At 40.4% G+C, this 26,896-nt stretch overlaps 1 protein-coding gene across 1 annotated transcript in view; it reads left to right on the top strand.

Annotated features, from left to right (window-relative positions):
* eif2b3 (eukaryotic translation initiation factor 2B, subunit 3 gamma) overlaps nucleotides 1-19,128 on the top strand; it is a 46,947-nt gene extending 27,819 nt beyond the window's left edge. The window contains exons 6-12 of the mRNA XM_053479358.1: nucleotides 8,386-8,475; nucleotides 10,463-10,596; nucleotides 11,695-11,885; nucleotides 12,203-12,265; nucleotides 13,056-13,204; nucleotides 16,625-16,728; nucleotides 18,962-19,128. Of these exons, the coding sequence (XP_053335333.1) occupies nucleotides 8,386-8,475; nucleotides 10,463-10,596; nucleotides 11,695-11,885; nucleotides 12,203-12,265; nucleotides 13,056-13,204; nucleotides 16,625-16,728; nucleotides 18,962-19,014 (784 nt within the window). The 3' untranslated portion in view covers nucleotides 19,015-19,128. The remainder of the gene's footprint in view (nucleotides 1-8,385; nucleotides 8,476-10,462; nucleotides 10,597-11,694; nucleotides 11,886-12,202; nucleotides 12,266-13,055; nucleotides 13,205-16,624; nucleotides 16,729-18,961) is intronic.
* Nucleotides 19,129-26,896: the final 7,768 nt, after the last annotated feature.

Here is a 26,896-nt window from a genome sequence, read left to right as displayed (position 1 = left end):
TTCCCCATGGAATCTTTACTAACATGTCAGTTTGAACACTGCAGGCTGTATATTACTTGGGGGTTATTTCTACTAGTCATTTAATAGAAGGTAAAATACAGCATAATCTTTCCAGATGTTGGAAAAGTTAAGGTCCTTTAAAAAAGAAAGAAAGAAGTGACATGATGGATTTAGACTCGAATAAACCCCTAAAGAAATACTGGAAGGTAATAAACGCATTACCACATCTTCTTGTGTAGAATTAGTTCACTCCGAATTGGACTTTACTATCAATATCAAGGTAAAATGGAAAGTTGTAATGAAAAGTACTGTCTTTTTGGAGAAACTGTTTCTTTGGCTTGGAGGAGTAACTAAGTCCAATTTTATTTGTACAGCCCTTTAACTATTGACGAAAATAAAAAGCAGCTTTGCAGAAATCTGAAAGTAAATTTAATAAGTGTAAATAATAATAATAATAATAATAATACTTTTATAACACTGTCCATGTGTCCCTAATGTGCAAACCAGAGGTGTCAGTGGAAAGGGAAAAACTCCCTGAGATGACATGCGGAAGAAACCTTGAGAGGAACCAGACTCCAAAGGGAACTCATCCTCGTTTGCATTTGGTTGAAACCAGACAGCGCAACCGTACCTAAATCCCCTCTATAACGCTGTACTCTCTGGTCCAAAGTGCAAAAGTAAAACAGGAAATGTACTTGAGCTCACATGATGTCTGCTTCATGGTCTAACAAACTGGCACAGGGCTTCGTTGAGGTTACCCACTGTTCACTGATGGAAACAAAATTGTACAGTCCTAAAACTATTTAAATAATTGCAGTCACAAGCCATAACGTTCATGAAAGTTTGGCTAAATGCTGTCCAAAACCGTCTTTATGTTCTCTAAGCGGTCATTATTCATCACATCTGTCTTTAAGTAGACCATATGGGGCAGTTAGTGGTCTCCATGTGATGCTAAGGGTCTTACTAACTGGCACAGGGCGTAGTTAACACCTGTGCTTGGTGCTTGTAAATAATCCACTCTTAAGCCCCATTCACACAGCAGGTTAAAGGCAGGATGATCACGTCGTCATTGCGCTTCAGCTTTCTATAATGAAAGGAACGGAGACGGAATCTGGGGTCAGTTTTGACTCGCCTTTAAACCAGGTGAAAACGGGGGCCGAGACAAAATCCGTCTCAAAAGAGGGAACCTCGCATCACAGAAAGGTGAGCGGACGATTTAAGAAGTGTGATGTGTGTCTCAGATTTCTTTATAGAGTAAATAGATCAGAGGAACACACTGCACTTACAGTAATTAGTGCAAAAGCTACAGTGCGTTCAGAGCAAGGAACTTGTAAATCAGCTGAGGGCCAGGGCTTATTTTAATTTTTTTTCTTATTACATTAAATATACTAAAGTGTTTGAGAGTGCAGAAGACATCGCTGCGCTCGTTCTTTGCGGACAAGTTCCACATTCTGTGTTTACAAGAATTCAGCTTTGTCTATGGTCGGTTATGTCACCAGGTAGGACTTGAAGTTAGCGCGGTGTCAGTAACGAAGACATAGGAGTGAATTTGGTAGGCTGTGAGCGGAAAGACAAGGTGTCTTAGAGCCAAATTGTGTGAAGTACAAAACGCAGTATTAAGGGGGCCTTACTATAACCCTTGTAGACAGATTTCTTAGTGAAAAAGGTTATTTCCACATTACCAGCCTGTTGTAACTCGTAATTCACTTCTTTTTATTGTTTGTTTTTACCCTAATGTGACACGGATCTGATTTATTATTTATATTCAATGTAAAAAAAATTTAGGATTGTCTAAACGCACAAATCTGAGTCACTTTACAAATCAAATACGCCGTCCTGTGACTTGAATGAGAACAGGCATCTTGCGTATTTCCTCTACGCATGCATAGCGCACTGACGTCATTGTTAGCGCGGGTATTTTACAGCAGTGCTAGCAATAACTGCTAAAGCGAGACGTCTGGCTTTCTTCCTTCTTCTGGACCTTAACGCATACCGCCGACTGACTGCTTTCCGTCCTCCAGTGCAAAATTCCAAGCATACAGTAATTTTGTTCAAGCCACATGACGGTGTTTGAAATGAACTAGTGGTCGCACACACACATATGACGTTTAAACTGAGATAATGTGAGCGAAGAAGTATCGACGTGCCAGATACGTCCACATTAGAGTCAGATAGAAATAACTTATAGGTTTAAATGTGAGCCATCATGACATGCAAATTCGAAAAAAATAGGAATGTGAACGTACCCGATGGTTATTATGGTTCCTCTGCTTTAACAGACACTCCAGAAGACGAATCCTCCCTAAAGACTGCATTTGCACTCATCCAGAGTGTATTAATGAAAGCGAATGTATATTTACTTAAAATAAGACAACAATGTAGTTCATTTTGCATCATGTAGTTCATTTTGCACCAACACCTCTAGCATGTTTGATTGTGCATCAAATGCAAATTTTATTTCTCACACACAATCGAAAGCAGTGCAGTTGTACAGCAAAAGTTTTAGGCACCATATTGTCAGCTGTACCAATTTTGTTGTCAATGTTTATTATGTCTGCATAAAAAAAAAACTACTGGAATTTGCATAAAAATAGAAAGGAGCGAGTGTGACAAAGTTACCAGAAGAACTCATATTTTCCAGCAAGCTCAGTAAAACCTAACAGATGTTTTACTTAGAGTACTGTGCAAAAGTCTTGGGCACATAGAAAAATATGGCATAAGCAAAAGATGCTTTTGAAAAATGTCTGCATAAAAGAAACTTCTATAAAGAACAACAAAGAGTAATAAAATAAACAGTGAATGGAGTGAAAACTTATTGCTTAAAATCAGGAGTTTTAGACACAGATTTGTGCTGTTTTATAAGAAAACAGCTGTTGGGTTTTACTGAGCTTGCTGGAGAATATGAGGTCTTCTGGTAACTTTGTCACACTCGTTCCTTTCTATTTTTATGCAAATTCCAGGATTTTTTGTTTCCATATAAAAACTGATCTGCCTTATACTATAATTTTATCCTTATGGCCATGCATATATTCTCCTGTAATGCTATTTATTTATGCATTTTTAAATTATATATGGAAATACTGAATGATTTTGTACATAATTATGCAGACATGATAAACATATATAACAAAATTGGTACAGCATATAATATGGTGCCTAAGACTTTTGCACAGTACTGTATATTATGTGGAAGGTGCATATTAAGGCTGTCAGTGACCTTAAAAAAAAAAAAAAAGCATGTGTATTAAGAGGAATGTAGGGTGTGTGAGTGAGTGAGTGGAAAACCCAGCTGAAGTCTCATTGATGATTTAATTCATTTCCTGATGTTGGCTGTTAATAATAATCATGCGTCTTGTGCAGAGTGACCCTACGCTTTTATAGTACTCTCTTTGTAAGTGTAATTACTGTAACTATAACATATTTGGCACTGATTAATACCGAGAGGTGAAAATCAGTGTCAATGCTAAAACATGGTTTTTTGTTTTGTTTTGTTTTTAAGTTGTGAGTGAAGACGTCTGAGAGACGTCTGTGAGAGTCAAACACTGGCTTACGTAGTGTTTGTGCAAGCGCTGTCTGAGGCTGTCTGTATATACATCACTCCGTCCCTGCCAACCCAGACGGAGTATTTTTTTTTCTCTCCATACAGTATGTCGAGAAACGATCCCATGCTGAGTGTCTCATGCCAAATTTAGTAGTAGAAACCACTCCGACTAAAGTGCTGTCAGGATATGTGACATGTAACTACACCTATGTTAATCGGTTATGCAGTTATCATCTTATACACTTAGGCTTGCGCGGTCTTTGCACGTGCTGAGAGCCTAAAATGCGCCGCGTTTTCCCACACGTGCTGTTAATTGACCCCTGAATTGATTTTACAGTTCGAGAATGTCTTACACATTCCTCTCGTCTACACCCTAACTTTTTTTCCCGCCGCAAATTGATGACAGGTGAGAAGTAAGGTTATGCTCTCTCTCTCTCTTTCTTTAGTATGAGAAACCTCCATGAGCCAATTTTTTTTTTTTAATGATCTTCAGACCAGTCCCTCTTAAGTTCTTCTTTCTAACCACGCTACCATGTGGATCCAAACGATTCGTATGTTGACACAGACAGCGGGCGCTGTCTCTGCTCGGTGATGCTCGTGAGCTCATCACACCACCAAGCTGCCCAGCAAGACTTCAGAAAGCCGTTAAAGCCATTAGCGCGAGTCAGCTGCCAGCTCCGGGGCTTTTCCTGCCACTTGTGTCGCATCTGGACAGAGCGGAGAGGAAACGCAGGGGCTGTAGAGGAATGAATCACTGGCCTGAACTATTACAAACACCTCCAGAGCAGGAGCGCGCCAAACTCCTCACTATCAGTTACTGTAAAACTGTTAGAAGAACACAGTGCTGTAATTTAGATTTCCACTTCACCAGGGGTCGTTCTGAGTCCATGTTCCCCTAAATGGTTTAGACTGTCTCTTCCCACCAAACGCACTGTATTTGCCCGGCGTTCAAAGCTTCTGAGATATTAGAAACGTCCATGTTTTATCAATAACACACGCATTTATGCTTGAAGCACAGGCCTTTGTGTTTAAGCTGTTTTCACATCTAGTTCTTGTGTTACAGCTTGTACCAGAATTATTTTTATTGACATTTTCTTTTTTTTTTTTTCTAATCTAACACTAAGTAACAGTAAAAGGTTACAAGGCGATCAGGTTGTTTTACTTTCTAAATAATGATGATGTAATGAAGTGTTCTGTTTACACGAAGGCTGTTCGAGTCAAACTGGGACTTGTGATGGAACAACATCACGACTGAAATAAAATTTCTTGTCATGTATTAGAGCGTAAAACCGTTCTTGGCCGTATGTCCGTGAATGATGATCCCGGCTGAGATGTGGCTCAGGGCCCACTGCTATCGTTCCTGTGAACATTCAGCGCCTGATCCTTGAAAACACTCAGTGCATAGTTAATATGCAGACTGAATAGGCAGAGGATGTGCATAATTGGATATCAAGACACTTTTAAGTTCCTTTTCTGTTTTTATTAGTACAAATGATATCTACTAAATACTAAATCGCACCTGGTTTTCCATATGAGTCTGTTTGACCGCTCCTGCTTGCCTGTTGTTTTTCTCTTAACTAATTTCCCCTTGTTGTTACGCTTCTCTTCCTTGTTGCCTCTGCACCGGCCCCCAGGTGTTGCGTCGTCTTTGCCACACGCTGCAAGCTTGGCATAAATCAGGGTTGTCCTTTTTTAATTCCTTCCTCTGGCTCTGCGAAATCTCCACCTTGCATAAATGACACCAAGTTAGCACGCGTGGGAGCTGTGCACACTGGGACCAGATGTGGTCATGGACACACATACACACACATTTATCACTGCTTTTCACAGTGCCTCCTCCCTACTAACTAATTCAGCTATGCTGTGTTATCATAGTGTGCTGTATCTTCCATCTTAGACAAAGTACACACACACACTGATTAATGTGTGCGCGTGTCTTTTCCAATTCGCAGTGAATACATAGAGCCGTGTTTGTGACGCTGGTTGTTATGATAAGTTTGGAGATGCTTTTTGTACACTCTCTCTCTCCCTTTATACATGCCATTCTGAGAGGAGGAAGATGCGGCACACTGTAACACATTGACACACACACACACATTCTTACACATAATTTTACGTTGCGTCAGAGAAACCTATCCACATTCACCTGATTCCTGATTCTCGTTTTTTCAAATTCCCAGATTGAAAAGATTCCCATGGTCTTGGCCAAGTTCCCAATCATGTTTGTATTATTTAAAGAGCTCCCACACGGCGTGTTTGATAACTTCCTGGCACTTTCTCAACAGTTGTGTGTGGTTCTGAATCTGGATTCAAGTCCAGTTTTCTTGCGCAATATCAACTTGAATAAAGAGCATCATTAAATCACTTAACACTATCTAACAGTTTGTCGTCACCACAATATGTCCAGGTGAAATTTTTGCTCTGGGCTGGAATTACTCAAACTATGGAAAGCCATTTGAGTCCAAATTTAAATACAGTGAAACCTTGGATTACGAGCAGAATTCGTTCCAGAAGCAGACTTGTATTCCAAAACACTCGTAAACCAAATTAAATTTTCTCGTAAGAAATAATGAAAACTCAAATTATTTGTTCCAATGTAACAGTATTGTTACATTATTATTATTATCATTTTTTTAAGCCTTCATGTTCTCTGACATGTCTCATGAAAGAAAATGAAGTCCATTGTAATGCCAAAAACAAAAGTGTAATTTTAGAAAGGTAAAATTAAAACGATTTAAATTAAAAGATTGTTGAAATTATTGGTATTAAATTAAGAACTGTACAATGCATTATTTAAACCGGGAAAGAAACCATGCTGAACCATTACCCTCGTGGAAGAAACATGGTCAGTAAAATTTAATAGAATAATGGTAAAGTAAGAACATTTCCACATGGATAATGCATCGAGAACTCACAGGACTGGGACTAAACAGTCATGTGTCCACAGGAAAACAGCGTGTTAATAAAGATGATGATGATAATAATAATAATAATAATAATAGTAAAAGCCTTTGGTTTGCTAGAGAGCATAAAGGTTCGACTTTGGGGCAATGGAAAAAGGCCATGTGGTCTGATGAGCCTGATTGACCCTATTCCAGAGCGATGATGTATACATATATATATGATATATATTAAGATTACATGATGTATGTACTGTATGTAAAGTGAAGTCAGCTATCACAGCTATCTTGTTTCCTGATGACATCAGATCTCCCAGTGGTTCTCCCAGATCCACTCTGTTAATTCTGGTCATTCAGGTCATCAGCTGACTTCATTTCATTCCCATAACATAACATTGCGTAACCTATACAAACTGGCTATTGAATAAAATATTAGTTTATTTATCTTTGTTTCCTGTTTATGGACCGGCAGTGTATTCATAAATTATTATAAATTATTTCAGCATCATTTAAAAATAATTAAATGTTAAACTGGTGCATTCAAGGTGTATTATTTGACACTTGTTTAAATGTTTAATAAATAAATACACCTACATTAACTATTTAATCCGTTACTAAAGTTAGGTCCAGGTATAAGTACTGGAACTTGCTGTTCAGCTTCGATTTGAAACAGGGATCGTGTTGTTTTGGTTCACATCGGCCCTGATCTCAACCCCTGTGAACACCTTTGGGATGAACAGCAGAGCTGCACCCCAGTCCTCCTTACCTCCCGACATCAGCGCCTGACCTCACTAATTCTCTTATGGCTATATACAGACAAATTTCCACAGCTACGCTCTAGTATCTTGTGGAAGATGGAAAAGAATTCCAAGTTAATTTTATTTTTTATGAGGTTTTCAATAAGCAAATGGTGGTGTAATGCAGATTGTGTTACTCCTGTGTGTTTGAAAGCCAAACAGCAGTCCATTTGGATTTAATTGTTAGCTGTAGAAATAAACTTTTTGGGAAACTCTGATCACTCTGAAGACCAGTACCGCAACAACAATAATAAAAAAAATAAATACTTACATGGAGTTGTAATCAAGTCTTGTAAAAATTTTAATAGCAGTGAGTAATAGTCATGATTTCACCTCTCATTTAAAGACTTTGCAGTTACGTTAAATTAATTCTTGCTTCATAAGCTTCATAATGATCTTATTACCATAATTAAAAAAACATAACTTTTTCAACAGTTGACCTGCAACTTCATGAGCTGACTTTCTTGTGATGTAATTTGCGATCTTCCTCTGATCTGAGTCAGCCGTCATTACGAGGCACCATAACCTACAGGCGGCCATTTTGTTGCGCCCTTGGTCTTGGCCTCTAAACATCCAGGAAAGTCGTCATCTCAGCAGCAAGCTTTAAAACGTTTGGGGGGTCTGCGTGAGCACGCAGCAGCATGAAGTCAGCCTGGACTGACTCTTTACACGCGCCTTGGTGCAGGGCTGAGGTTTTAAGCATCGAGGGAAGTTTGTGTAGTGTTCAGGACAATACACAGATGCAACTCCTTTTATGTCACCTCCCAGTTCCCCCCATTCCCCTCCCCTTCTGTTGCCTTTATTTTTGGGGCCTGTTAAGCCTGTCCCCTCATACGCTACCTCAAAGAGACCAATTAAGAGTGGAAGCGAAAGGAAAATGAAAGGCCATGTGCAGCATAAAGACAAGTTCTGCAGTCTAATTATACTGTATCCGACCCAAGCTGGGTGGGAGACGGTGCCAGCCAAATGTTTCTGCTAAAGTCTACCGCACGAGACCCAAGTGCGACGTTTTAACACCGACATGGCCTCCCAGATTTGTTAAAAATTTGGATCTTTATGGTTTATTTGCACACTTGTTTTTCTGCACTTGAGTCTCATTCTCTTCTCGCCCACTCTGTCTGTCTGTCTGTCTGTCTCTCTCTCTCAGACATCCCAGGATGCACATCAGGACAGGCCTCCTGGACGCCCACCTGTACTGCTTTAAGAGATCCGTGGTTGACTTTCTAGTCGACAACAAGTAAGTCTGGGGAATTTCCCCCACCATGAATTATGACCTTTCACGCCTCTTTTGGCTTGTTTACTCGACTCCTCCGTCTCTCTTAATGGTTATTACAAAGTAAGTAAGAAGGAATGCGTGTGAAAACGTGACTATATTATTAGACTGCACAACTTAATTTCACAGCGTTCTCAAACAAGCATTGACTCACTTTCTTCCTCCCGTGAGCTGTGCGTGTGTGTTGTCTGTCCCTGGGCTAGTTGATAGTTCCTGTAAAGTGGTGGTGGTAAGCACATTTACAACACCTGAGAGCAGTGTTTAATGTAGTGTAAGCTCTTAGAATCTAACAAAGAGTAAGAGATAGGAACATTATTTTTATTTTACACAGTTTGAATGGATGTAGAAACAATGAAACATTTTTCTTCATGTTCTTCCTCTCCTTTGACCCTCCCTTCACCTTGGCAAGTCTTTTCCAAACTTCTGCCACTTGTAAGGTGTAATTCACCCCTGATATAAATATCATTTCAAATAATCTTCCTTCATCATCCATCCTGGTTCCTCCTGCTCTCCTTTTCTCTCTCCTTAAACCAGGCTGACATTTCGTTGCCTGCCTTTCCTCCCTCTCTTTTGCTTTGTTCGGTACCATTTCCCTCTCTCTTTTGCTTCTTCCATTTCTCTCACTCTCTTTCACTCTTGAGGCTGCTGAGGCACAGAGTAGCGAAGGAGCGAAATGGACAGAGTAACTGTTGTTTCTCTCACGGCATTCAGATGGAAATGCTAATCTTGGCCGGGAGGAAAAAAAAAAAAGGAACCAAAGCGTTAGAGGGTTAGAGTGGGGAGCCTGAGGAGGAGCGATGGTTAGGGACCCACTGAAACTTGGCCCCAGGCTTACATAGGGTGCTTTTTACAAACCGTGCTTCATCCTGATCCCTTTAAACCTGCGAGATGCCCATGAACTAGAATCCACACTGTGGTGACATAGTAGTCCTTTTCTGTCCCCCCATTGTGCTTTTGTTTGAACCTTTATAAGAATGAAGAAAAGATTCCTTAAATAGTCGTCCCCTATTCAGACCTGAAGCAGTGCATTGATATGATGAATGTGAAAGCAGGATATAGATCTAAGACCTTTCTCGCTGCAATCATGAAATAACAATTTGATTTGTTTCATATATATATATATATATATATATATATATATATAGAAAGAAGAAAAATAGTAGGATGTATATTATATTAATATTATTATATTATTTATATATTATCATATACATCAATATATATTGTGTAGCAATAGATTTAGTATTAAAATATTTACACAAGTTTTTCTTTTCCTGAAGTGTGTATACATTATTGTTGTTTGTGTCTGTGTGCCACTCAAAAGTTTGGGATCACTTCAGATTTCTTTGTTTTTGTTTATTGATTTTTTTTTCTACATTTTACAACAATGTAGATTTTAAAACTATGAAATAACACATTGAATGGAATTAAGTAATTATGTAACAACAAAAGTGTTAGTTGTTATTTGAAGACAAGGAGGTCAGCCTTTCTGGAATAGTTCTTGCAAGAACAGTATTGTCGAGTTTATTTGCAAAACTCATTAAGCACTATGATGAAACTGTCTCTTATAAAGACCATCCCAGGAAAGAGAGACCAAGACTTACCTCTGCTGCAGAGGAGAAGTTCAATTAGAGTTACCAGCCTCAGGAATCACCAATTAACGAACAACGCCTCAGATTAGAGCCGTTATGAAGACTTTACAGACCATGAGTAGCATAAACATCTTAATAACATCTATTCAAAGTAGATTTTTGCATATTTTGTATGTCATTAGCATTGCTTTACAATGTGGAAAGAAATCAAAATCAGGAACGCCCATGGATTTAAAAAGTGATCCCAAAATATTTGGGTGGTAGTGTGTATATAGCTTGTAAAATGCTGTATCCTGTACAGCATGTATCTAACCTGTATCTAACTTTCTGAATTCTAAGATGAATTTCTTTTGCCCCAGGTCCATCTCTTCTCTGCGGGGGGAACTCGTGCCATATCTGGTGCATAAGCAGTTCGCTAAAGTCTTAAACATCCAGACGGACGACAAGCGTACAGAACAAAACCCGAGGAAAAAAGATGCGAACGCATCCCTAGGTGAATTTCTGTCGCTTAATAAGATTTATATTCCAGATCATGGTTAAGCCCAAATAAAGATCAGTGCTACTTAATTTTATCCAACTAGTTGATGGCATAGTTGGCAAAGAATGCTAAAAGCATGTACAGAATCACACTGTTGGAGGGTCAATATCAGGACAGGGGTAGAGGAGAATTTATTTTTTAAAAATATTTGATTCGCCATGGAATGGTTTAACTAGTAGATAAATTGGGATACCACACTAACATCACCAAGAACATGACATCTGAGAAGTGAGATGATGAAGACATCACATGGTCGCCAAGGGAATTATAGCATCATACTATTAAAGGTGCTGCAGGACACTTTAGCAAATTCTTGTCACTTCCTCATATTACTTTTTAAGATAAGATCGATCTTTATACATGCTAAGGGAAACTGCAGTTCTACATCAGCACTGAATAACACGGTGACACAGATGAGACCGAGAACAGCAGTAAAGCTAAAACAGGCACAAAAAAAGTGCAAAAGTAGAGACTAATTAGATATACAGAAGGAAATGTATACACATGGTAAAATCAACCAGTTTGCATAAGTGTTTAAGGAGGTAGTGTATATTGAGAAGACGTTTAGTACAATATTGTCCAGACTTTGTGTGCACAATTCTAAAAGTTCAAATAATGTTTCTTGCGAAAGAAAGCGAGACAGGACAGCTAACCACACAAGGAAGACGTGACTCCGTGCTGAAGCATGGTGATGGCTGCATCCTGATGTAGACCTCCTTCTCTTCAGCTAAAACTGTAGCTCTGTGTAAGATGGAAATCTCTAAATACTAGTTTATTTTGTCAGATTGACTTGCAGTGCGCTGTGTACAGAAGATCCCGCTTGAAATTTGATCCATTTGTCATTTACTGTTTTTTCCTCAAAGCATTATTTGTTTTTGTTTTTATTTTATTTTTTTATTTATTGCTTTAACAGTTGTTTAGTTTGTGTTTAGTAAGGTGATTTCTTGGTCATGTAACATGACCCTATGGGTTAATAACTTAATGCAGTTTTAGTCCTGACTGAACCCTAAAAGAAAAAAAAGAAATCACTAACACACACATGCTGATCAACAGAGATCTTGAGCACCTCGAAAGATGACGGACTCCTGGAGCTCGCACGTGACCGCTCCTGCTGGAACGATCATCGCGGCGACATGAGCGAGGCGTACCACGGCGGAAAGCTCCGCTGCTACGTACACGTCATGGAGGACGGTTTGTGTTACCGTGTCAACACGCTGGCCGCATACGTGGAGGCCAATCGCGTAGTGAGTGTTACAATTACACGTTTATCACAGCAGTGTTTTTTTAGTAGTAGACCTGACTGCATGTAGAATACTTTCATGTTTATTATTAGTGTACGTCATAACTTAATACTTAACATCAGACACATGACCAAGCTACATGTAACCATGTGGACCGTCCGGTACTCTCCTAACAAATAGAAAGGAAAAAATGATTGTTTTGAAATATCCAGGAAAACACAGCTGTGCTTTCTGATAATCAAAATATTTATCATCTGAATGTGTGCCTTGTTTGATTTTCTACTGATTTTTATTTTTTTTTATTTTTTCTTCCTCCTCAGGCTCCCAAACTGGTTGAAGAGCCTCCAGTTCACCCGTCCGCTGTAGTTTCTGAGAGAAGTCTCGTGAGTACCTCAATCCCACTCCTCTTAGTTTTCAGTACAGGTAAAGTCGCTAGTACGAAGATAAGTCAAAAATGGTTCGCACTCTGTCAACAATCCTCAGCACTTCAATAAGCATCTCACTGTAGCGAGCACTGTTGATTTCTGAATAGTTTTTTTAAAAAATCCCAGAAAATTGTAAGCATCAATTTTCCAGCTGGTGGTCAACTTTTGAACTTTTGCCTGTTCGCCGATTGAGGATGTTTCCGTTCCGTACTCTACTCCCAGACTCTCAGTAGTGATGAATCCGTGTCTCATCGCCAGTAATGATTCTCTGTAAGAAACTTTCATCTTCCTTAGAGTATCGCTCCAAATTTTGTTTGCAGATTTCTAAACGCCCCTGTTTATGCTCTTCCATGAGTTGTTTCAGCACCAGATACACACTCAGGCCACACACAAAAAAACTAATCACTGCGCGCTATTCTTCTTTCATGCAAATCATTACAAATTAAAATGAACTGATGTGACACATTCACACCTGCACTGCAGTGACTTGAGACAGAGCCCTTCTACGGAAAGCGCTAATAAGAGAGTGCAGCCAACAGAAGTATTAATACATTCAGTATAGTGCGGATCATTTTTGACTGACCCTCGTACTGTAAATGCACAAATGAGTATATGGCTCGGGTTCATGCTTCAGCTAGATGAAGGTGAGTTGTGGATTACTCTGTCTACTTTAGAGGACTCTGCACATTTTTGTAATATTTCGAAGGTTATATGCAGCAGGAGTAAGAGGTGTGCTATCTCTCTAAAGGTCGGAGGTGACAGCATCATCGGCGCATCAAGCCAAATAGCAGACAAAACATCCATCAAGCGCTCAACCATCGGCGCGTCCACCACAGTCAAGGAGAAAGTCAAGATAACGAACTCGATCATCATGAACGGCGTCACTATTGAAGAAGGGTTAGTGCTTTGCATTACGTTTTAAGTGACTGTTCAGTTTCTTACAAATCGTCCCACAGTGCTTATTTATTTTCTCTTTCTGCTTATTTAATTGCTCGCTAATTGATGCCCTGTACCGCTTATAATCACACCTGCTAAAGGCATTGCTTCATTAAGCGCCGTGTTAAGGAAAAGCCGGTGTAGTACAGTTTTAGGATTAAGTGATTACTGTCCAGAGACAAAGCGTTTCTGTTGTTCTATTTCGACACAAGTCTGGTTCTGGAAAGTTGAGACAGAGGACAGAACATTCAGCATGATCAGACCGTCCTGCTCTGAGTAAGAAGGAAGATGGGGGGGAGGGAGGAAAAGTCTTCGTGTGCTGCGTTTTTATTGTTTGAGAAAAAACAGAAACTTCTGTTGTCAAACTGTTGAAGGTGCTCGCTGACCCTGAACAGGCCGCGCGATGCAGTCGAGCACCCAGAAAAGTGATGAATGTCGATGTAATGATTGCCAGAGAGACAAGTGCATCGGCACGCAGGTTGCTCGACACAAAAACGCCGAAAGGACGTGTTCTTGCGAAACGTCCTATAGAGCCAGCTGAAGACCCGCGCCAGGGACCGAATGAATTGCAGATTTCCTTTTAGTGAAAGCAGTTCAGATTTAAGCTGATTTAGTTAAACGATGAGCTTTCAGGACATTGAAAACGTAGTAGATAACATGGAGCTCTGCGAGAAAGTGGAAGTGAAACAAGTGCGTTTTTGTCCAAATCCAAGGAAAAAGCTTGTGCAGGGTTTTCTTTTTTCTTTTCTTTCTTTTTTTTTTTCCTTCCCCTGTGCGATTTTTCTCCTTAAGCAGTTGAGGTTGGTGCCAGCACGGGGACCCTTACATCCGTATTAAAGCTTTACATGAAAGCAGTGGGTGAAAGACATGAGAGAGAGAGAGAGAGAGAAAGAGAGAGAGATAGCAATTCTTTCAGATTGATAAAAAAAAATGTAAGAGGGGATTAGCAACGTTAAAGTAGGCACTTGCATTTTTGGTCTCTTTGTTTGCATGGAGGAGTGGTTGTTTACAAAGCTCTGGGGGTTTCGGGCTTGTGGGGGGGTTATGGAGCAAGGGATGAGAGGAGTTGAGGGCAAAGGAGAGAGAGGGAGGGGTCGCCGTGAGGAGGAACACAGTGTCAGTAATTAGTGGTATTTCAGCACTGCTACTTTGGTGGTCTCTCGGTTTAATTCTCCAATCCTTGTAATCTCTCATCACTACCAAACCTCCCCCTTCCTCTCTCTCTCTCTCTCTCTCTCTCTCGCTCTCTCACACACGCGCCCTTTTTTTTTTTATATATACAGTACTGTGCAAAAGTCTTAGGCACCATGTTATATGCTGTACCAATTTGTTATCTATGTTTATCATGTCTGCATAATTATGTACAAAATCATTCAGTATTTCCATATATAACAAAAAAAAATTTAATTGATAAATAACATTACAGGAGAATATATGCATGGCTGTAAAGGAAAAAAATATAGTACAAGACAGACCGGTTTTCAGATGGAAATAGAAAGGAACGAGTGTGACAGTTACCAGACGAACTCATATTCTCCAGCAAGCTCAGTAAAACCTAACAGCTGTTTACTTATAAAACTGATTTTAAGTTTTCACTCCAAATATTTACTGTTTATTTTATTACTCTTTATTGCTCTTTATAGAAGTTTCTTTTATGTAGAAATCTTTTGCTTATGCCATATTTTTGTATGTACCCAAGACTTTTGCACAGTACTATAAGTAAAACAGTTGTTGCTGGAGAATACGAGTTCTTCCATAAGTCATATATGGAAATACTGAATGATTTTGTACATAATTATGCAGACATGATAAACATGTAAAACAAAATTGGTACAGCATATAATATGGTGCCTAAAACTTTTGCACTATATATATATATTTTTTTTTCATTATTTTTTCTGTTATACACTCTTCATAGCACTTTACATGAATATAAAACTTCGATCCTTTGGATCTCATCCTTTGGCGTTCGATTTAAGACGAGAAGGATCGTAGCCCTCTAACACAGGGTCGAGTTCCTAACCCAGAGAATAGAAGAACAACAGCGGAACAACAGCTTTTTCGATCAGGTGAAAAGCGCTAATTCTCAGGAGTGTGTAACATCCTGAAGAAGAATCTCAGGGCAGCACCGATGTTCACTTCCTAAAGAAAAAAACAAACTGGACGAGCGAACACGCCTCGAACCTGCAGCACAGGTCACGTGCTTATATATTTTGGCTACCGACAGCGCAGCGTGCCGCCTCACACATCAGCCATCGCCGTTGTTTTTAATACACGTGCTAATGGGTGCGTACAGGGAATAAAATAAACTGGCAGAAAGCAGGGCAGGATCGGGTTTCCCCTGCAGGGGGAGGGCGGCAGCGTTCCGGGCGCACAAAGGACAAGACCCTCAGCTGTGCAATTAGTGCGAAGACATGAAAGTGGAAGACTGGTGTGTTTCTGAAATCTATTCCTGCACCCGAGAGCGTGAGAGAAGAAAGCCAGGCTTGGCTCAATCAAACATCAAACTGTGCAAATACAATTTTATGGTGCCAAAGCGAGCCTAGGAAAATATTATTCTTTGTGTGGTGTAAACAGGGAGCAGCTTAGAGTGCTGTGTGGTGTGTGTGTGTGTGTGTGTACACGTGTCATGGCATGCATATTTTAAAGCACTGACCAGTAATCATGAAACGACCAGCTGAAGAAGTCAGACACAATCATAAAAATAATAATAATAATAATAATAATAATAATAATTATACCCCCTGTGAATACTATTTATTTTCTTTCATTATAATTTTTTACCAAAAAAAAAAAAAAGAAATATTTGAGTTGACATCGATATAATTTGCACCACTGCATTCGAAAAATACTTGGAACCCAAACCAGGAAGACATGGTTTGGCCATGACCCTCTTGATCTCCAGACATGATGTGCAGAAGGCAGCGTATGACATCTGGCAGAGATAGAACAGATGTGAAAACGAATCGGCGGAGACGGAGTGGGTCACGCGGAGTCGAATGTTAGAAATGAGGACACGAGCGAAGCTGAAGGGAGATTTATAAAGATGTGTCTTTTGGATTATATATATATCATAGAGAACATAATGTATACGTTTCCTATCTCAGTGGTTATGTAGCTCAGTAGGGTGAACATGTGGCTGTGTGGGGTAATAGAGTTGTAATAAGGTTGTAATGACATAAGTGCTGAGCTCATTAACATATGCATAGCTGGGCAATTAATCATGTGCAAAACAAACTACAGCAGCAATGAATCATGAAGTGGCTTTAGTGTGTGGGCGTGTTAGTGTGTGTGTGTGTGTGTGTGTGTGTGTGTGTGTGTTTGAGTAAAGCAACAAAGTGTAAGCCCCAAACTGATATGAAGTCCTGTTGATATCCTTAGGTGTAACATTCAAGGCAGCGTGATCTGTAACAACGCCACCATCGGACGAGGTGCCGACATTAAATACTGTCTGGTGGGAAGTAGCCAGCGCATCGAGCCGGAGGGTGAGCGTACACACACACACACACACACACACACACATACACACATCAAGTCAGGGCTTTGTGTTTGTTTCTGTGTGCTGCCTTTTTCAGCTTCAGTGTCCGTCTCTTTCTCTTTCTGTGTGTGTGTGTGTGTGTGGCTTGTCTGTTAATCTGTTTCAATAGTGCATTAAAACTTAAGCTTGTGTGAACAATTGCGCTTTATTTTTTAATATTGTTAATCCCTTCAGTGGTGGATCATACTGTGAGGTTTGTGTGTGTGTGTGTGCATGTTTGTGTGTGTGTGTGTGTGGCTCCAGGCTGTTGTATTGCGGGTGGTCTGTACTCGCTCTCCAGCCTCTCCATCAATGACTGTGCCTAAGGCGGCCTTAAGATGTCCGGAGGCTTCCTGGCCTAATTGACTGAACAACAGGGTGTTGCTGCCTCAGCAACCCCCCCGCGCAACACACACACTTTTTTTTTTTTTTCCTTTTTTTTTTTCCACCCATCGCGCACACACACCCAAACTGCAACATTTCTCCCACCCCCCACCACGCTCTCCTTTCCCCTAGTCACTCGTGAGCTGGACCCGATTAGTCAGCCATAACCTCCTAAAAGACAGGGGCTTATTGAAGTGCTCCCAGAAATCCCAAATTACAAGCTACACCCCTGTACTTCACAAAGCATGGGCACATACACACACACACACACACACACGCACACTGCTTAAAGCGCAGCGAGTGACCACAAGCGAACCAAGAGCAGACTCAATGTAGCCTATTATTGTTTAAAAATCGTTTACTTTAATACTCGCCTGCCCTCCATAACATATAATTCCTTTAACAGTAACCCATGAAAGTAGCAAACCGCTACCCGTGTCTCTTATTGGTGCAAAGACGATCCTATACATTTTTCAAACGGCTGCGCACGTCTCTGTCGGTACGTACAAACAAAGTAAGCAACACAGGGCGCTCTTTATTTCTCTCGCCTCAGTGGCCTGTAGAATTGTATTTTTTATTTTTTTTTTCACTCGCCACCTGTGACCCTGACGTTAACACACGCACCACAGGCTTATCACACCAGTAAGCCTATCTAACTAGCTGCTGAGTGATTAGAAGCCAGGAGACTCCACTCAAGATCTTCCACGGTGGTCTCCTACAGTCGGCGTCCATTAGCCTTACACTTCAACCTGACAACTTCCACACACTTGTTCAGACTCTGCATGCGTCGTCGTCATCGTCATCCCCCTGAAGTGAAGCTATAGGCATCTCGTAAAGTGTCTCAACAGTTGTGCTTTATAAACTTCGAGCACAAGCAAAGCATGCTCGGGGTAATGCCTGGAAAATTCATTACAGATTATTTCTCTGCTTATGCACCAGAGCTCAGCGTGTATGTGTGAGTTTGTGTGCGTACGTGCCAGACCACCTGCGTGCTCCGGGCTTGCCATCAGGTGTTAGAGCCCGTCAAAAGGTGGCTCCCAGTCTGATGACACAAGTTGTTCTTCTTCAGACTGTATGTTTCCACTCCAGTCTATTTCTGTCCCCGTCAGCCCTGGATGTCCATCATGATGGCATGCTCTATTTGTCTTTGTAGAGATTCCTTTTCACTAAAATGCATCGTTTATATGCAACATCAATCAAAGAAACGTTGCCGAGGTTTAGCTTAGACTTGCTGCATTTTCAGTAAAAGGATATCGACCTTCAGCGTATTTATCTGCCTGGATGACACGTATTTATAAACCGGGGCCTCGTCTGTCAGGCCAGGTCCATTTCCTTCGTCAATACACAAAAGGAGCGGAGATAAACTTTGGAGGCGTATGCGCAGACTTCCAAAGACATGTTTTGCTCTTTTTGATTGAAAACATAGGGGAAAGCTTGCTAGAGTCAACATTTCTGACCGCCTAATTGAGCGACCCTCAAATAAAACAGATTGAAAAAAAAAAGTTTTTTTTTATATCAGTATTTGCATGCGTGTCCTTGACAGCAGTATAAATAAACTAGTTAGCCCTCTTGACTTCCTTTTTTTTTTTTTGCAGCGATCAACACACAGGCAGATGGTAGATTCCTATGCGTCGGTATAGGCAATAGTAGACATTAATATTTTGTCCTTAAGTCCGAGGTATGCCTCCTTGTGATAAGATCTCCAGCGCTGAAACACGCCCTTATCTCAGAATATCACAGTTTAATCTTCAAGATATGGATGGCCAGGTGCCTGCCAGCTCTTTCTCAACATTGTGTTTCTTTTCTTTCTGTTTTAGCTGAAAGGACCAATGATGTCATCATCGGACTAGATCAGTTCATGGAGATCTAGAACCGAGGAGAAGACGGCTCATGGGCATGGCGGACGTTTGAAGCTTCCTCTTGGACATCTCATATATATTTTTTTTTTTACTGATCATGTCCAAATAAACAATTATTTATATCAGCTAACGGTGTCATTCTGTTAAGTTTTTTTTTCTCTTTTTTCACTGAGTCACGAGTTTCTTATACTTTAGAACACGAACGATCTTGAACATTGTTTTTTATACCGCATCATGTATAAATGAGAAATGTAAAGGAGGTGTGTAGTTGTATTATTTTTGTCCAACTTGTGCAATTAACTGTTGTGTACCTTATAAAGGCCTGCCGCGAAGTGCTGTCCTGTTTTATACGAAGTACGATGGATGTTCAAGTCAAACCAGGAATTATGATGTTATTTCTGGTGAATGAAGGCGTAAAATCCATTGACATTTACAGAGACGTCAAGCGCGGAACGGTGACGAGACTCTTAGCCGCTTTAAAGGCGGCCTTATGTTCGTAAATGACGTATAACTTTTCCCCAGTCTGTCTATGGGAACTGTACACACCATCATTCATAAAAACTACATATCCCCTGTACAGTCCTGACCTCACTCCAAGCTATTTCTACTTGTATGGTCCGTTTAAATGAGTTCCTGGGAGGCCAGCGTTTCATATGTCAAGCAGGCATTGCGTTCTACCCTGATGGTAGATAGTGTAGCAGGAATTTATACAAACAAAAAAATGTAACTTTTTTGCGCTGTTATTCTGCGCAATCAAAAGTCCCGCTTTGACTCGAACGCCCTTTGTACTATTCAGCGGTGTGGGTTCTACAGCTGTCCACATGACCACCATGAGTGAGCGACTACATGCTCCGCTGTCAGAAGAAATGGATCAGCACAATAGGGTTAACTTTATTTGTACACAGAAAGCCAGAGCAATGGACCACCCAGTGAGAACATAACAGCTAATCGTCATACCCCCCACCCCCACTCCTCCCCTACCCCCACTCTTCCACCCAACTCGGAAGATGCTATAAAGGACTACTCTTAAAGATTTTTCTCTCTTTGCTGTCAAGATTTATGACATTCCATTGCAGCTCCCAAATTACAGGCTTGAAGTTAGTTCCTCAGTCACGAAGGCCGATGAGCCTCTGGAAGATTCTCCGCGATGATTTATCGTGCCTTGCTCCGTCTCCGCGGCCAAACCGAGTCATTTAGTGTCACTAATGAAATGATCATGAGTTCTTTGTCTTTGCAGCCTTCGCCTCCCTGCACTTTGTACTTTTTCTTCTTCTTCTTCTTTTTTTTTTAGGACATGCTGAAATAATTTCCCCTGCCTTCCTAATGGCCCTCTCTAAATCCATAAACTAATATGTGTATTTATGAGGATATTGCTGAGCGTTTTGTTCTCTCTCTTTCCTCTCCGGCTGAGTTCTGTCCAATTCAAGACCTTCAGCAGTTCATCACGTCGCCAAGCCGCAGTAGTAGGGATTGGTATTTTTCGCCGAATGTATAATTTATTTGCCCTGCCGTGGCCCAAAAGCTTCTTTTTTTTTTTTTTTTTACGTACCAGTAAGAAACGAAGAAGAGACTGAAATCAAGACGTCAAACTCGACTCTAATGCTTCCTTTGGTTCTGTACTTACAGATAATATGTACCACATGTTTACTTGTGATAGCTAATCAGAAGCTGTGCCCTCTGCCCTCTCTCCGCATCATCCGTGGCCAGACCTCCAGGCTGTGCTTACGAGTCACTGCATGGGTCATTTGGGGAAAAGGTTTGTATATTTAGGCAGAGCCTCCTGGAACCCCGAGAGTCCCAACAGCTAAACTGGGATCGGAGCCCACCGGGGATGTGTTCAATGTCAGTCCCCACCCTCCGAGGTTGAACGTGACAGATGCTTGTGTTTTCCAGCGCCCAGGTTCAGATGTCAGCCGACAGATCGTACATCAGGCCCGGCTTACTGTCTCTGGGCAGCTTCCAAGCCCGTGCTGCATCGTTGGGAAAAGCAAAGGAATGGGATGGGAAGGGGTGAAATCGACTGGAATTAGACATGACAGAAGAAAGTGTGATTTCTGAGTCAGAGTCATTACGCTGGTTTATCTAAGACCAGTTCCACTGTGGCGCTGGGTCCTTCTACAGGTGATGGTGGTGTTTCGGAATGTCAACACATTAGTGAATTAATAGGCATGATTTAGGCTGGTACAGTAAGTGGTAAGCTCGGATGGCTATAAATCATTAAGAGTGACATAATTTGACTGTGGAATAGGTCCAGATATCTCAACCGGCCAAGTCCCAGGCAATTAGGGCCCAGCTAAACGAGAGGAGGAACGACTGACCAAATGACCGGACTGAGTGGTCAGTGCTTCTTCTCTAAGGAGATCCTCTGTCTCTGTGTGTGTGTGTGTGGTTACAGGGCGTTGGGGGTTGCTAGTCTCCAGGACCGAGTGTAGTGCAGGGTGTGAGACTGCCCTGGCCACCCAAGTGGCAGAAAACCTGCGTGTTTGCTCCTGGCCCCTACACATTAACAGAACACTTCCTCAATTTGTCTTCTGTGTTCTTGAGGCCCAAACGAATTTCCTCTCTTTCGCCGCCACCTTTTGAGACGCCGCGTCCCCCGCAAGCCACCCTCGAAATCACGCCCACCTCCAGCACACACACACACACACACTCACTTAACAATTAGTACTTTCTTACTGACGAACAAAGACAGTATGCAGGCTGTGTGGCCTGTAAAGGCGTATAACCTGAAAGACGCACGAGGCAGCGCGCTGCTTTGAAATGAATACACAGGCTACGCTACAACGATCCTAAAGACATTAACGCTGTTCTTAATGCTGTTGGTTAACTGCCGCGATGAGATGTGCACCCTCTGTAGAGTGAACAAACCAACGTTGAGAGATTTATTGATGGAGTTTTTAATTAGTGTTTGGAATATCATGAATTATTTCACTTGATTGATGATGATGATGATATAAACAGCCACATCATCATACAGCTCTGTATAATACTTGATATAATAGATTTGACTATATGAATTAGTAATTGTGTTTGTTATGTGTTGCCTAATAATTGATGATAATCGTTTGCTGTTTGATTTGGGAATAACCAGGTCTCTTATCACCTTTGTCAAATCACCTGAAAAGCCCCCCCGCCTCCCCCGTTCTCTCTCTCTCTTCCCCCTCTCTTCCTTTCATGCTCAAAGTGTGCAGATATTTTTATATTCCTCTAAAGCGAGGAAAACAAAGAGCTCTGATTTCTTGCCACCTGCTAACTCTGCCCTCAACAATACCACCGTTAAAGGAGCGCAAACAAAGACGCCTCAAGAAAAGTTTGGGGGGGCCATTCATTACTCTGACAAAAGAGACAGAAATATATTATCATAATTAATCTTATCTGTGACTGTGGGTGGCAAGGCTTTCCCATTGGCGACTGATGGCCCTTTACAATGCCAACATGTACACATCAGTGTGTCACAATGCACGCTGGGGCCTAAGAATATTTTAAGCATTGTAAACATTCACTAAACAAGTCCTGCATGTTAGCAGGAGACCAGTGTCACCCCATGCCTTTTACCAACTAAAATAGCCTGTTTCTGCCTTTTTGGGTACAAATGTGGCTTGTTTTTTCTAAGGTGACGTCTGGGCAGAATGGCTGATCTGAATATAAACGTATTGTAAAAATTCATTATGGTCTGTGCGAGAGTTTAGACATAAAACTTCAAAAGAAATTATGTCTGGAGGATTCTGTGATAGTGGTAGATTCATTTATCCCACTGATTTACAAATTGAACATTTGTTCAGGTCTAACCGGGACATTTATGAGAGGCAAAACTCCCTTTATCACCTGCTACACTAATGCACTTTTCCAAGCGTTTCACTAGTGCTTGGGTACCATCAAGGTGAAAAACATTTCTTTAGTACCCGGACAAGCTGCTTCGCATCTGAAACGCTGGCCTCCCAGGAACTCCTTAAATGACCCAAACATGTGGAAATGTCTTGGAGCGAGGTCAGGACTATACAGGCGATGAGGCAATAACTCCCAGTCGAGTTCCTGCAAAGTTCAAATGGTGTTTGTGAACGATTGTGTGTACAGTTCCCTCGGACAGATAAGTTGGTGACAACTTAGTTATTGATTTTCAACGATTGCAACCACTGCAGTGGGTTCCTAGCCGCCTCCACCTCATTCATGGATATGCAATCTTCTTAAAAAAAAACTGTTGCACTGTTCAAATGTTTTACTGCAGCTCAGAGTCCCACCACCATACTGTACTGTACTGTACTGTAAATGTCAATCAGTTTTTCGCCTTCATTCACAGCAGAAATTTCATCACGAATCCCACTTTGACTTGAACACCTGTATTTGTGCTTAAAACCCAGGTAAAGTGTCCTTCACAACAACGATGCACTAGTTTTAGACAAATGCCTCAAAATCGTTTTTGCCTGTTTCAGTTCACTTGTCTTTGAAATGTAAACACTAAAATGCTTTTAAAAAGTCGTATTATTATTGCATTCATGTGTTGCATCATCTCATCCTTGAAACATCCTTTTCCATCAGTCATCCATTATGAGTTATGAAACATGTACGTTTTAGTTCCAGCCACATTCATTCACCCTGAACACCTTCCCTCTACGACGTTCAACAAGAAGTTACATCATCAGAATTTTCTGAGGATCATGCATGGCGAGAAGGAAAGTATGTTATTTTTTTTTTTTACTTTCAAGTATAATGGAATTGACTTATAAGGTCATGTTTAAAATACAATTTGACCAAAATTACAGATTAGTAATAAATAATTAACCCCTCATAATTAGTTCCTTAATGTCCCCACGCTGTGACCATAGATGGAAACAAATTTCGTTTCTTCGTTAGTTGTAAGAGCTTTAAAAAACAAAAACCTCAACTCTATTACTTACACACTCACTTATTGTCTTCACCGCTTCTCCTGTACAGAGTCATTGGAGGCCTGGAGCCTATCCCAGGGTACTAGTGGCGTAAGGTGGGGTACACCCTGGACGGAAAGTCAGTCCATTACAGAGCACTGGCACACACACTCCCAGCAAGCATGGAGAAAACATGCAAACTCCATGCATAGAGACCTGAGGTGGGACATGCACCGTCAATCCTGGAGGTGTGAGGCCACAGTGCTGCCAGACAATTAGCCATATAAGTGCAAAATGCAGTTAATGTGAGACAGGAAACCTACATCAGACTACGATCGTGGAAACAAAATTGAGGTCCATTTTATGTGTTCTTCCTTTTCCCATTAACCTCTAACCCTATAACAATAGGTGTTAAAGCAGCACATTCCTGTCCACTACTTCCAGCTACTTCTTTTATTGCTGATCTCTCAGAATTATCTTTGTATCAGTCAGTCGTTTTTTAACAAGTATACCAAATAACCAGCAGGAAATAAAAAGTGTGGATGGGACCTTGTCTACGGTTTTGTTTGGTGTGTATGTGTGTGTCAGGTGGCTAAGACATATAAAATTTATACAGCTTTTTCATTTTGAATTTAAACTATTCATAAAAACTTAAGCAGCAAGGAAGTTTATATATGAAAACATTTGCATTACAGGGTGTAGAGTCACTATTACCAGTCTGGAGTGGTTTATTCCTCTTATACCACAGTAACTGGGCAATAATTTAAGTTTTATTATTATTATTAATAATAATAATAATATTGTTATTATTATTATTATTTATTTATTTTAATAAATGTGCCTTTACATCACATTTAAATATTTATAAAACAGCGTAGTTTGTCTTATCCCATACATAGAAGTCTCTCAGAAGTTAATTAGCAAGAAAAAGGGTAAAAAAAAAAACTCTGTCCTGAAGACCCACATGAGCATGATTAAAAAAAATGTGTGTGCATATATATATATATATATATATATATATATATATATATGTATATATATATAAATATAAACAAGATGTTATTGTAAAATGATGTATCAAGTTAATACATACCTATTAATGTGTATGTGTGTGTCGGTGGGGGGGGGGTGTTAATTAAATACACAGTTGCATTAATATAAACACTTTACAATAAAGTTAGAATGTGCTAAATATTTTGTCGTTCAAAGTGTGAATATTCTTGCCAATAAAGGGAATACACAACAGCGAAGCGCTAATATCGTCAGCTGTTAGCTAAGCATATTAGCACAAACTAGGCACATGCCTGTGGCTGTTTTTTTACATTGTGGGGGTGCATGATGGCAGCTTTCTGGAGAGTACATGGTCATCTCCTGAGTTTATTTATCCAAGGCCTGCAGACGTCAGGCCGGACCTCCCTCAGTTTGTTAGCCTTAAAGGGGCCCTGACCACACGGAGCAATTCCTCGCATTCCACATGAGCCCTCATCGAATTAAATAAAAAAATGTAAGAAAGAGAAAAAAAACCCCATAATTGTCTTTCTCACCATTGCTGGAGCAAACGCACATGCTTCATAACCCTGCATAAGAGTGTGTTATATTTCATGCGTGTGATTGACACCCACCTCCTCTCCTGCTGCCTACAGTTCCAGCACCATCTGGTGTGGTAGGAAATCAGCATATTGGGTTTGAAATAAGGCTACACTAGCTTGTCATTTACTTGCATTTGTAAATAGTGCCTAAGATTGAGTCGGAGTAACCCAGCCCTTTAATATCATGATGTGTTTTTACAAACTAATAAAATGATTCCTAGGTGATATCACAGCTAGGCCCATTGTTATGAATGATGCAATCTCGCACCTTCAGTCTGAGGAAACATGTTCACCTCAGCTCAACCCACCACCCCTCTAATTTAAGACTAGGCCTGATACTAGCACTACAGGAAAAGGGAGTCAGTTATCAGTGCTATCACTTAACTCAAAGGAGGAATTCATGGTTAAATTCATTATCATTTCTCCTCACTGGCAATGAATGGAGGTTGGGATTACTCCAGCCCTGAAGACTGAACAAGGGACCTGATTGGACTGTACAGATGACTAAGCTTTTCTGTAGATGCATCAAAATCAGCGAAACCCTACAGTTTATCATTTCATCGCAAATGACATCTTGTGCAGAAGGGTGGGGCTTTTACAATACCAAAAGTACTAGGTCAAGCAGCTATGATTAAGATCAATGTAACAAAAACATTATTGCTATAACATTAACTATATATATATATATATATACAGAGGAAGCCATAAAATGTATACACAGTTAAGAACGAAAAATATACGCCTCTCATCTGACGATCACATGATAGCATTAGCAATATATATAAAATTCTTTGATGGTGTATATAGCAACCCTTTTCAGAAGCATGTCAATTTTTTTTACATCATCATAATTGAAATAAATCACACAAAAATAAATGAATCATAAACTTCAGGAATTCACTAAGGACGTAAATTAAGTATTAAATACAATTCTTATATTATTAGTTAGATTTCTCTTTAAGCATTTTACATTTTGGACTTTCAGGACAGAGATATAAGAGAGAGGGGGAAAAATCAATGTATTCAATGTTTTTTTTTATGTACCCCTGTCTCTGAAAGCTTAGTCTTTCAACCTATTTATGATTTTCTGTATAAAACTATGAATCACAAAAAATGTCTTTTTACAGACAGGGTCACAAATATTCTGGGTTATGTTCGCTTTCTCAGGTAAATAAAAAGTAAGGCATAAGATTAACACCACCTTAGTGACAAGCATTCAGACCCAAAAGGTACTCCAGCCCCCCCCCCTCCCCCCTCTACTATGTAGGTGTTGGAGCTGAAAAGGATTTCAGATTCAAATCACAGAAACAGGGTCAATTATTCCAAAGCTATAAAGAGGTGAAGAAAAAAAATGTGAATGGGATTTGTTTCTTCATGCCTCTTTATTCATAAATGTAGTATGTAATTATGTAACAGATGGTAGTACTAGTCTGTGTGGTGAT

Source organism: Clarias gariepinus, chromosome 1 (assembly GCF_024256425.1).
Source record: "Clarias gariepinus isolate MV-2021 ecotype Netherlands chromosome 1, CGAR_prim_01v2, whole genome shotgun sequence".
In the NCBI taxonomy this organism is placed as follows: Eukaryota; Metazoa; Chordata; class Actinopteri; order Siluriformes; family Clariidae; genus Clarias; species Clarias gariepinus.
This window is presented reverse-complemented; position numbering and strand designations above follow the sequence as displayed.